Source organism: Triturus cristatus, chromosome 2_1, assembly GCF_964204655.1.
Source record: "Triturus cristatus chromosome 2_1, aTriCri1.1, whole genome shotgun sequence".
NCBI lineage: Eukaryota > Metazoa > Chordata > Amphibia > Caudata > Salamandridae > Triturus > Triturus cristatus.
In genome coordinates, this window is record NC_140581.1 from 979219178 (window position 1) to 979231528 (window position 12351).

Sequence of the window (12351 nt, forward strand, 5' to 3'; positions counted from 1 at the left end):
AGCCAACCCCACGCTGCGCACAGCCTTTGGCTGTGTGCAGCAGGGATGATAACCGAGATTGGCCTGCCACCAGGCCCTTTGGCCAAACTCCCAGCACACTGCACACAGCCTTTTCCATGCGGAGCATAGGATTGCCCTTTCGGCCTCAGGGACCAAATTTAATTAAAAAGGGGGGGAATGGGGGCTGCGTATCCCCCCTCCTAGAGCTTTATTGGGTCTATGAGATACCATCCCCTGGAGCCATAACAATAAAAAAGTAGAGGGGGGCGTGTGGCTCCCCTCGGAAGCCTCATTAGGTCCTGAGGACACCATCCGCCAGGGTCTTATGTTTTTCAAAGGGGATGGGGCCATGTGGCCCCCGAGCCTTATTTGGCCCTGGTGACCCCCATACCCCAGGGCCACTGAATAAGTTGTAGGGGAGGGAGGGCGCATAGCCCCCCAAGCCACTTACGGCCCTGGGGGCCCCATCCCTTGGGGCCCAAAGTACATGTAAAGGGTACCGGGCCGGGCCACTACTTAATTGAAAAGGGAGGGGCTGCACAGCTGCCTTCCCCAAGCTGTTTTCAGTCCCGGGGACCCCATCTTCCAGGGCCAAATACCCTATTTAAAGGTTGGTGCCCGCCCAGGGAACCCACCATCCTCAACGTTGGGGGTAATGAGGGAGAGCCCCAGGACCCCTGTAGCAACTGCAATATTAAGTCAGGGGCCCCCTCCAATCCATGCCCGCATAAAGTAGTGCAAGATGTTGGAGATAGTCCTGCCCCAGTCTTAACGACTCCGTTGAATGTAATCATCACAGCAGGTTTTTATTTCCATCAGATTAAAAAAAGGCTTCAATTCTCCCTTTATTAAATGAAGAGAAAAATGTCTGTTCAGTTTCACGGTTACCGTATCCAGCAAAGCTACTTTAAAAACATCTCAATAGTAGCTTATTCCGTTATTTGGAAGAGAACAATTTTCTGGACAACACATAGTATGGTTTTAGATCAGGCTATAGTACTGAGACCGCTTTGATAGCTGTTTCCAGCTGTTTCTGAAGATAATAAATCCATTAAAGATGATGGAGGGAGAGCTGTGATGGTCCTTTTGGATCTTTCCACCGCTTTTGTATGGTCAGTCATATTGTTCTGTTAGAGCACCTGATAGAAATTGGGAATTTCTGGTTCAATGATGATCTCATCATTTTTTAAGGCTAGGGAGCAGTCTGTAGCGTTTGGAGAGCTTAACTCGAAATCTTTCTCCCTTCTCTGTGGGATTCCCCATGGGGTCCTCGCTTAGCCCCACGCCTTTTAACATCTATGTGGTGCCCTTGGCTAAGCTGATCCACACTTATGGGTTCGCCACAGTAGCCTATGCAGATGATGCCCAGATTGTGGTATCTGTCTCGAGCAACATGGAGGAGGTTGCCGTCAGATGTAACAAATTTACGAATGCCATTGAAAGCTGAATGAGAAGGAATTTCCTGAAGTTAAATTCTGACAAAACTGAGGTTCTCATTTTTGGGAAGGAGACAAGCTTTTGGAAACATTCATGATGGCCACATGCACTTGGCTCTCTCCCTGAGTCCGTTTCCAAGGTAAGAAATCTTGTAGTAGTATTTGGTGTGGGGTTGTCTTTTAGGGAACAAATTAATGAATGTACATCTTCTTGTTCCTTGATGCTGATGTATCTGGGGGAGGTGTTGCCTTTCATTCCTTTCCAGTTCCACAAATCGGTGGTTATCGCTCTCGTCCGCTCCAGGATCTATTATTGTAATGCCCTCTATATGGGCATTAAACAGTTGGTACTCAGAAAGCTTCAGATGCTGCATAATGCAGCTGTCGCCATCTCAAAAAACTTCCCAAACACAAGTTGGTGTTTAATACCCTAGTGGAGCATCAGTGGCTTCCTGTAAAGAAAAGGGTTGCATTTAAGGCACTTTGCTTGGCACATAAGGCCTTGCACGGTGGCGGATCTGACTTGCAAGCAAATTTAGATGGCATCAACCAAATAGAAGATTGAGATCTGCTGCCTCATATTTGGTCTCTGTCCCCAGGATAACGAAAGTTTCTTGGGGCAGCTTTGTATATACCACCTGTCAGCTATGGAACAAACTGCCACTGCATCTTAAAGGCCAGTTGAATCTTTCCAGTTTCTGTAAACAGCTGAAACCCTGTCTGTTCTCCTCATCATTTTAACCTCATAAGTTCTTAAGTTAGTTTGTCTCTAGTTTCTAGTGCCAAGACGCGCATTAGAAATTCAAATTCATTCAGTCATCCAGGCAGAAACTGCAGCCAATAATAGTTTTCTTTCCCCCGATCTTTTTTTTGGCCGTGTGGCGGGGGTCTCTCTAGGTCCCCTTAGATTTTCCCCTATAGGGCAGGGTATCTCTACCCTGTATGTTACTACTTCGGGGCTGGGAACTAAGTCCCGGAGTGCTCGCTCTCACAGGATTCTGACTCCAGTGGGAGCGAATTGGCTGAAGGGCTAAAAGCTTCCTAGGCCAACCGGAACGTTCCATTTTTAATTTGATGCTTCCATAAGAGTATCTCAAGCCTCAGGCGGACCCAACTGTCCAGATATACAAATATTGTTGACCCTTAATCTTAAAAAAAAATAAAAAAATAGACTGAACAGATTTAAATCACAAAAACCATAATCGAAGTACAGAGATCTAGCTTCCTGCCAAACTTGGTGTAATTCCCTTCAGCAGTCCCTTCAGCAGTATTTGCTGTAACCCTTCTCAAAGAAAATGCATAGGGATTTTGTGTTTTCTCTCAGCCCCACTTGACGGAAGACCCCGAAAATTTCCATGCACAAACTAGTCAAAAAGTAGTAGTGTGTGTATGTGTGTGTAGATGTGTGTATATATGTATACATATATATGTATACATATATATATTTGTATGTATGTCTATATTGCACTGGAAAGATACGTCGGGGAATTCGGTTCTCCATGCTACTAGTTCCCACCCTAAACATCTGATCCGCAGTATTCCTTATGGGGAATTTCTGCGAATCTGCCGTATCTGCAGTAATGACAAGGATCTAGAAAACTGCCAGAATGAAGCCTTACAAAGATTTCTTTTACGTGGCTACAGATTTAAAGATCTCAGTTTGGCCCGTATTAAAGCCAATTCCTTGTCACAGTAATTGTCTAAGTATTTCCAACAACCAAACCGAGATTGTAGTCAATACCTCCACGACTGGGGACGTTAAAACTCAAGAAGTAAGATTAATCACTACCTATTGTAGACAACAGAAACAGATTAGGAGTATTGTGCATAAAAACTAGCTGATAGTTCTCACTGACCTCACCCTCTCTCAAATTTTACCTGTTTTACAAGCTTTATTTTTTAAAAGGTCCCATCTATGAGAGACAATTTGGTTAGAAATAGCCCTGAAGTCACAACCACTAACACATGTCTCTCATCCAATTGTGGCTTCTTTAAGTGCAGCTCATGTAGGGCTTGCAAATTCGGGACTAATACGACAGAATACATGACTGCTTTTAGTAATACACCTGTCAAGATACAAGGTTATTTTACCTGTCGTACGGACTTCAGTCTGTGCTTCGTTGTACATGAGGCTTAAAGTATGTAGGGAGCACTAAGCTCCAAGAATATAATCGCATACTTCAATCTTAGAGCCGCTGTAAATTCCAACCCTAATTATCCTGTAGCAAGACACTTGAAACTAGCACATAATAAATTAAATGATTTTAATTATTTTGTTATTGGGACAGTCCCTAAATCAATTTGTGGTGGCAACAGAGAACGCCGGTTGAGACAACTTGAATCTAAATTTATCCTCCAACTCGATACTAACATGCCTAACGGCCTTAATACGGGGGAGGATTTGCACAACTTTTTATGAACTCACTCCTTAAGATCATACCCTGTTATCTGGTTTTCTGATTGTAACTACCAGACTTCCTTAGTACTGTATTCTCATATCTCTGAGTTTTACTCCACACTGGTATATTCATTCTTATTGGTCTTTTTCCATTGATTAATATGACACTTTTAGATTGAAGTGGTTTAATATTTAGAGTCATTGCGCTACTATGGTATCAGTTTATGTATTGGCTGTGTAGGGCACTTGCCCCATATCTTAGCTGCTAGCCATTCGATTTATTGTTTTTTATGGGCTTCCCCGGGGCTCCGGGGACATCTGTCATCTTTTAATAGTATCATTTTTTATATATGTATGCACTTGCACGTTTGCACTTTTTGCACTTTGACTATGTAGTAACCTGAATGACTCCGTGACCTTTGGCATTTTTTAATGTGACTTTTTGCTATTTACACTTGAGTATTAGTTTACATGGGTATTTTTTGTACACTACAACTGAGAGGGAACCTTATTTTAATTGTTGGCGACCATCTTATTGCGAGATGAATATTACGTTACACTATGTATTTATTTGTATAGGCATCAATTATGTAACCATCTATTCTATTCTCCCTCTTTTTAAATGTGGTTTTTGAATATTTATTATTTTATATTCTAATTGAGTGTATATTTATATTTCTCTCACTGAGATTTTAGATATTGACTCCACATTACTATACATTTTATACTCATTGTGTCGCTTTTAAAAGTATGTAATCTATGTCTATGTGTGACGTAACTCAAGCTCATTTGTCAATAGGTGCGCTTTCAAATCACTTTGACTATTTAAATGCATGTTGTCTTGTAGCGCGTTATGTGAACAAGACCGAGTCGTATCGGTCGAAACGCGTCATGCTAAGGCACTGGACAGGACTGACTGGTTGCTGTAATCATGTTATTTAAATAAAGCACAGCAGTTTCATCACGTCCCTTGAAGTGGTCCTTACTTGTGTTTGTGCGCCGTGGAGGTTGGTGAAGATCCAGGATTATATATATTTTTTATTTTATTTCAACAAGGTGCCCAAAGAGATGAACGAATCAAGTCCGTTCAGCACTGCGCCCCATATGCGGAGAAAGCTCACCATAAGGATCCTCATCCTTCTATAGGAAAAAATATGCTTTATTTTTAACTGCACTTCGGAACTTACTGATGGTGTTCAATTAAACTTGACTCCACGCCCCATAATGCACCAAGGATTTTGCACTTAGCACATGCCCATAGGGTTTCATGGAAATAAATAAAAGTCAGGAAAAGTAACTATGCGAGCTTCCGATGTTTTGTTCTACAGCCCAGGAAGAAGAGTCTCAACGCCTTGAAACGCGTCTGCAGTAATTATGCAAATGGTGAATTGTGGTGAGCTGCATGAATAAGCCGGAGGGCGAGGGTGCAGTTGAGTGCCTTCTTAATGCTTTGGGCACCTTGTTGTTATATATATATATATATATATATATATATATATATATCTTAGAGGGCACACCACTTCCTTTTGTCTGAATATTGTCACCATGCCCGCTGGCTTTCTCCCAAAAACTGGATTCTCAACAAGTTCCTGCCAACTTGCTCATCCTAAGTTTACCCAAGCTTCCCTGTGCAAAATCCAGCTTTCAGTCCTACCGCTTGCTAGGCTGTTACGTTGGAATTCTTTGGTGTATGACAATAGGACCAGCTACTCCTAGAGGAATTCAGAGCTGCTCTGAAAATGATCTTCTGGTAACAGAAAGCAACAAAGGTTAATTGATTCGGGGGGGGGGGGGCTACATGTGTATTTCCTTCACCACAATTGTGATTGTCCTGTTCAAACTACCATGTCAGTCTAACGTCCTGTTTAATCTAAAACAAAAAAAGTATCTTCTACAACACTTCTGATTCATATGGCGCAAATAGGATAACGTTTAGCAAAACTTAGCCATTTAAATTAGGTAGCACATAAGTCTTAAACCAAGCTAGCTATGTTCTGTTTTGACAGCTTTTTTTATAACTTGACTCAAAGTGTAATATTTTCTCTTCTGTTGTCTATATTTCAGGTGATTCTAATCTTTTAGAAGTGGATTTGCTGGTGGACTGCAGGCTTCCTTGCAAAGAACGTCTTACAAAAGAAGTGCCTACAACACTGCCTAAAACTTGTAAGCGCCAGTGCAAGCAGAGCTGTTGTCTCAATGATGATTCAAAAGACATTTTGCGAAGCAAGAAGATAAAGTTGAATGTATGTGAGGCCACAACGCGTTGCACAGAAGGTGATGCACCAAGTGACTGCTGTCACGAACTGAAACATAAAGAAGCTACACCTCAGGAGGCCCTCCCCATGACGGACTCTGCAACATCATGTTCTACTGATATAAAGGTGGCCACACCAATTCAGGCCTTAATGACTAAGAATTCTGGGAACAAAGTGACATTAACAAATCAGCTGCTTTCCGAAACAGTTGGGAGCAGCATAAATGTCTCTGAAATGTCAACAGTGTCGTCTGCTGAGTCAACCCCAACAAAATCCAAGGTTTTGCCCCAGAACAGTCCTACAAATCCACTGCAAGTGGTTTACAAAATGCCTGGAGGGCAGTGTGTCCCAGTTGCTTTGCAGAACAGCACAGTTAAGATTCAAGTACAATCTATGCTTGACTCCACAACAGGAGAAAACCTCATTCAGCAAGTTCTTATTTTGCCTAAAAACTTCTTTCTTCAGCACAAAGAAGGTACAACCGCTTTAAAAGAAAGTCTGCCTTCGCAGCTAAACTCAACAGAGCTACAGCCCCTTGCTCCATTCACCAGGGCAGCAAATCTAAATCCTTCCTTTGCTGCCCCCATTCGTGGAAATGCTCCTTCACCACTATCTACTGAGAGCAGCAAAAACACTCCAAGTGTAACAAAATTGCCCCACTCTGTTCCATCACCTTCTTTGCAAACAGTTGCTTCTCTAGCAGACCAGGGAAGCAAAAGTGAAACGCATAAAGTTGGAGCTCCTATTACAGCATTCTCCATGACATCAGGTTTATCCACCATTTCCACAGCTAAGCCTTTGATGTCCGAAGCAACACCGAATGAAGATGCAAGTAATTTTATTTTATCTCATGAATCATTACAGCAGACGAAGGATTTTCCAGAAATGAAACAAGAGCTTAAAACTGTTTGCATACGTGATTCACAGTCTATCCTTGTCCGCACCAGAGGTGGTAACACCGGGGTTGTTAAAGTACAGGCAAACCCAGAAAGCTTTTCAACTAACAGCCTTACTACAAATTCAGTTTTTACCTACACACCTCAGAGTCAAGCTTTTTTGGTACCCAGAGCTGCAACCTTACCATCCCCTACTTTGTCCGCTATTAAAGCTGTTACAACTGTCTCTACTATTTTACCATTTGCTCAGTCTACTATGTCTCAGTTTTCCTCTGCTCCACCTGTTTCCATTTCCATTCCCCAACTGATGGGGAAACACGTGAAGGTTACAGCAGGTCAGCCCAGTGGTGGTAGGGCGGGTCACCTAATGGATAAGACGGTGCAATCCTCTACTTTTTTAACTACCAGGCCACTGTCCAATTCTTGGCTACCACCTACTGCAAGCAGTTCTGTTGCTCCAGTAAGTGTTTCTGGAACTACTTTAAGCAGTGTGGGTTCAACCAGTGTGGGAAAAAGTAGCAGTGCTTTGATTACCCAGGTGACACAGTTGCAGCCTGGCATAAATCACAAGACTAACAAACTAACTACTATTCATGATGGTACAACATCCACAAATACAGATGTAGCAAATGGAGCTCCAGTTCAGAAACTTTTGTTTGTTGCATCACCTGTTATTCCATCGGCTAATACTGCCACAGTTTCTACTGCTTCCATGCCAACATCTTCTGTTCCTGCGCCACAGAAATTAGTTTTCATTAATACAGGCATTTCCAGTGGTTCCTCCATTAGCAGTGTTGCCACGGACTCAAACACACAAGTCCTCTCACCTATTTTAGGGAACACTTTTCGTAAACCTGAACAACCTCATCTTGTTCTAATACCATCCACTGTAGGAGCATCGGTTAAACTCAGTCCATCGCCCACTGTTTCTCAAGTTAAAGAGGTGAAAATTGGATTGAACATTGGACAGACCATTATTAACAATAATGGAACTTCAAAGACTCTTCCAGCTGTTAACCTCATGCAGAATGCATCTTATAGAAGTACAGATGACAAACACAGAAAAGGTTTTGTTTTGCCAATGACAACTAGTAATTTAGTTCCACTCTGCCCTATGAGGCAAAATATTGTGGTTGGTAATGAGCGAGTTGACATTGGATTAAGCAGAAAAAGTCGTATTACTGGAACTACAGTAAATGTGTGCCTTGGATCTATTTCCTCTACAAAGAGTAATACTTCAGTTGCCACACCATCTGGTGGCCTTCCTAAACAAGGACATGAGACTGCTTCAAAAACGTCTCTTGCAGGTGCTTGTCTTGGCACATCTAATGTTGGAAACACTGTAGCAATATCGACGGTAAAAACCAGCCATCTTGCATCATCTCTTATGATTTCCACGACACAATCTCCAATGGTTCATCAAAGCATCCCAACAACATTGTTCCCTGGTGTAGTTTCCTTACCTGCCTCAATGACTACCACACAAAAAGGGAATCAATTGGTCTCCTCAACTGTGCCATGCCTGCCTCTCACTAAAGGACAGCCACAGACACTGCTACCTTTTCAGTCACCAGTTAATGCAGCACCTTTGATCACAAGTGCAAATATTCAAACTGTTTTTCCCCCTGCTTCAACTAATACAGGCAAAGTATTTAGCTTTGCCTCTCTGCCTCCTGTTTCAAGTAAAGCAGCACCTTCTTGCAGCTCTCTGCCAGGCGTGTCCACTGTCATGCAGACTGCCATAGCTTCACCTTTAACCAGTCTGGCAGGTCAGCTTGGAGAGACCTGCATTCAGCAGAAAATAGTCCTCAACACGAGCACACCTTTAGCACCTGGAACCCAAATTATGATTAATGGTATTCGGTTTATAGTTCCACCTCATGGCCTTGCTGCTGGCAGCCACGTTCTCCTTATATCCAGCAATGCAAAGCAAGCACCTCCTTTAGCTATCAATAACGCCCAAGGAGTGCAAACGCATCTTAATAATTCAGTCATTCCCAAAAGCCTACAAAGCAGTTTTGTAACGTGCCCCTCATCAAATCAGCCACTGAAAAGCTCTGCAAACTTTTTGAACTCTCTTGGTAGAGAAATTTCTCCACCAACTGTGGATAGTGCACAGCACCTGAACACAATGACCAGAGATTCCTTTCTCCCTCCTGCAGTAGTAACTACTGTGTCTTCGATACCAGTATCTCAGTCAGTTTTTGGTGCTAAATCCTCTTTAGCTTCTCCCACGTATGGCAGCAGTAGTGTGTTTCCAAGTAGCACTTCAGCTTTGCATTTAAATAAATCAATCGGTAAGCTATTGGTTAGCCCAGAAGGGGCAATACTAAATTCTTTAAGTACAACGATTGCTAAATTAACTTCTTTTTCTCCAGCCAGCTCTCATATTGCAGAGTGTCCTATCACAACTTCTCCTGCTATACATCCCTCCTCACAGTCTTCTGGCTCAGATACTCTGAACATTGATGCCTCCTGAGTATATATTTGACTGACAACACTTTATCCAGTATTTTAATCTTTCGATTTGGAAGGAATTATTGCTGTTTCTGGATAAAGCCTGCACCCTTCACACAGTATTTCATTCAAAGCCTGTTTCCTTGTGTATCTTTATGTTCATTACAATGGATTTTTAGTTTTTGAGATGGGAGTTGTTAAAAAGTGGTGAAACAGCAGTTCAAGTTGCATTCAGCAATCGTTTTGAAATTTGCGTTTTATACAAATATCAGCATTGATCAACCTGTCAGACTGAGTTTATGGCATTGTAGTTTTTTGCACATTTGTCAACATGTTTCCTCTAACATTTGAACGTTGTTACATTATCTGGAATTTTATGCATCTTTCTACATTTGTAAAGTTGTTTCTTTGTAAAAAAAAAAAAAAAAAAATCAAATTATCTATATATTTATGCATCAAAATGCAACATGTTGTAAAATTGTAAATATTCTCGAAGACCCAACAATCTGTACAAAGGATACTGTCTTATTTAAGTTTTGTTTACATAATGTATAGTTTTTAAAGTATTTTAGTTATTTTGACCAGTGTACTGTTTAGTCACAATGCAGACAAAATCTGCATGTAATAAACCAGATCACTGTACTGTTTTATTGTATTCTTTATTCAACGCATATAAATCTGTTAGTCTACACAAAAATTAGCTATTGAATATAATTAGTAAGAGCTCAACTGAGCCGATTTAAAATGTATAATTTTATTAACATTTTTTCGACTGATACATCTTAGGTGTCTACTATTCCTAACCAGAGTGCCCTGCCTGTGGTGCACTCAATCATAAACTGCTTCTAAAAGAAGTTAATGCACTGCTTTTCTCACCTTTCATGTGGAATCTTCTGTGTTATTTCCTTTTTTAATCTTCCCAGATCTCTGTGATCCCATATTAGAGATACATGTCACCATTCTTTTTTTCCATTGTTTTTGCAGTTTGTCCTTTTCTCTCCCCTTCGATGAGCAGCCAACTCGGGGTTCAATTCATGAAGAGCACATGCAGTTTTGCAGCAGTCAGCCCATTTCCCTACTATGGTTCTCACTTAGTGAACCACTCCAGTCCATACTTGTGCACAAGTATGGAGATGTGATTTCTTTGGTGCTAGGAAATATCTGGAGTCCATGCAGAAAAAAGGGGACTCCAAACACAGCAGAAGTTGTAATCTAATTTTTAGGTGGAGTAGACACGCTTGGAAACCAAGCCCAATTCTAAGTGCCTCTCTGGTCACTGAGCAAGACGCCTAATCCAAGATTCTCCCCCTCCCATGTGATGGTTACCCCTTCAATTGCCATATGCTATGTGGGCAGTGACTTTGGAGTGAATTAAAGTGCCAGCTCACAGAACTGTTTTCCCTAGTACCAGAGGACTTGTTCTGGCTTCATCCATTTAAGAAGGCATTTTTTGCCCTGGAGCTGATGACCACGCACCCCAAACTTCAATTTGCTTTTTTTTATTTTGTTTGCTGTCAGTTCAAGTCATACTCTACTGCTTGGTTTGAAGGTTCTAGCCAACTGTCATCCTGTGATACTGAGTTTGCCTCACCATCTGGGTGTGGTAGTTGTAGGAAGTTGCCCCAAGGGAAAAAGCTTTTCCCTGGGCCATTTTGTACAAGCAAGTTTTGGATTAATTTCCGGCAGAGGGCTTAGGAAGCATTCTGAAACCGATATTTGTTCAAAGGAGTGCCTGCATAATAATTAGTCAATTTGTTGTTGAATGCATCTGCAGGAAAGTGCAATCTGAAATCACATCAAGATCTCCGACTTCTGGCTCAAGGTTGATAGTGAGAATTTGATGAAATTCTGGTAGCATAACTGCAATCCTTGGGTTAATGTCTACATGTATTCCACCTCTCTATTGTAATTTACGGCCTTACAAGTGTTTCATGCCTGAGACTGCTTCCCCTCCACCTTCTCCAATGGTTTGAGTCTGTCCCGCCATGTGCAGAAAGTAGTTGAGAGGAACTAGTACATTCAGCAGTAGACAGTACCATAAGAAGAAACTTAGGTGACATAAGGTGCTGACTGTTGCTGAGTGTCAACCCCAACTTCACGGTGACATCATCCCTTATCTGCTGTGAAACACTTATGAGTACCTTACCCTACCTTTCTGTCCTTCTCCATGTTCTGTTGGGTAATGACTGTTCTCTGGTTTACCTGGTACTTGTATGCTGCATGGTTTCCTTCGCCCACCATAAGGTCAAGATGCTCTGGTGTCTCCTGGCACGATTGAGAACAACTGGTATTGCGCTTTAAACCTACTGGATGTATATTTATAAATGCAAATCCGTCTGCAGATTTCTCACTTGTGAAAATCCCCCTATCAGACAGGAGAGTTGAAAAAATTACAGATCCTTTTTTGCCGCAGGCGGCCCTGGCTCAATCTCAGTGCTGGAAACCGCATCCTGGTGATACCACTAGAGCAATAAAGTGCTTACCACGCAAAACAGTTACTAAGCAGTGCAGTAGATAACCTAACACGAAAAAATCTGGTTATAATCCTTATTGCAACTGTGACAGGCAAATGTCTGACAAACCCACATGAGGATTATTTATGATGCCTCGCTCTTGCTGGAGCTATCATATCATGCTTTCAAACGAAGTTGAGGAAAAATAGCAAAGTTTTTCATAACCTGTGCCAAAGAAGACTGACGGTCACAAAGACAGTGCTGATCTGTTGCCACTCTTAATCGCACACTCCCTTATCGAAGGAAAAATAATGCTGCAAGAAGAAAAATAAGTGCTCCATTTTCCTTAGATCTGAGGGTAAGTCACCAGCCCCATTGAAGTCTCCTTCGTCTGAAACGATGTAAGTGGAAATCTATCCTTCATTCGGCACTCTACTGGCCCCTTTAGCACCAACT

The 12351-nt window shown here is 41.9% G+C and overlaps 1 protein-coding gene across 1 annotated transcript in view; it reads left to right on the forward strand.

Annotated features, from left to right (window-relative positions):
* The window catches only part of BRD10 (bromodomain containing 10), a 276860-nt gene extending 266771 nt beyond the window's left edge, over positions 1-10089 (forward strand). The window contains exon 8 of the mRNA XM_085634117.1: positions 5899-10089. Coding sequence (XP_085490243.1) covers positions 5899-9464 — 3566 coding nt within the window. The 3' untranslated portion in view covers positions 9465-10089. The remainder of the gene's footprint in view (positions 1-5898) is intronic.
* The last annotated feature ends 2262 nt before the right edge of the window (positions 10090-12351 follow it).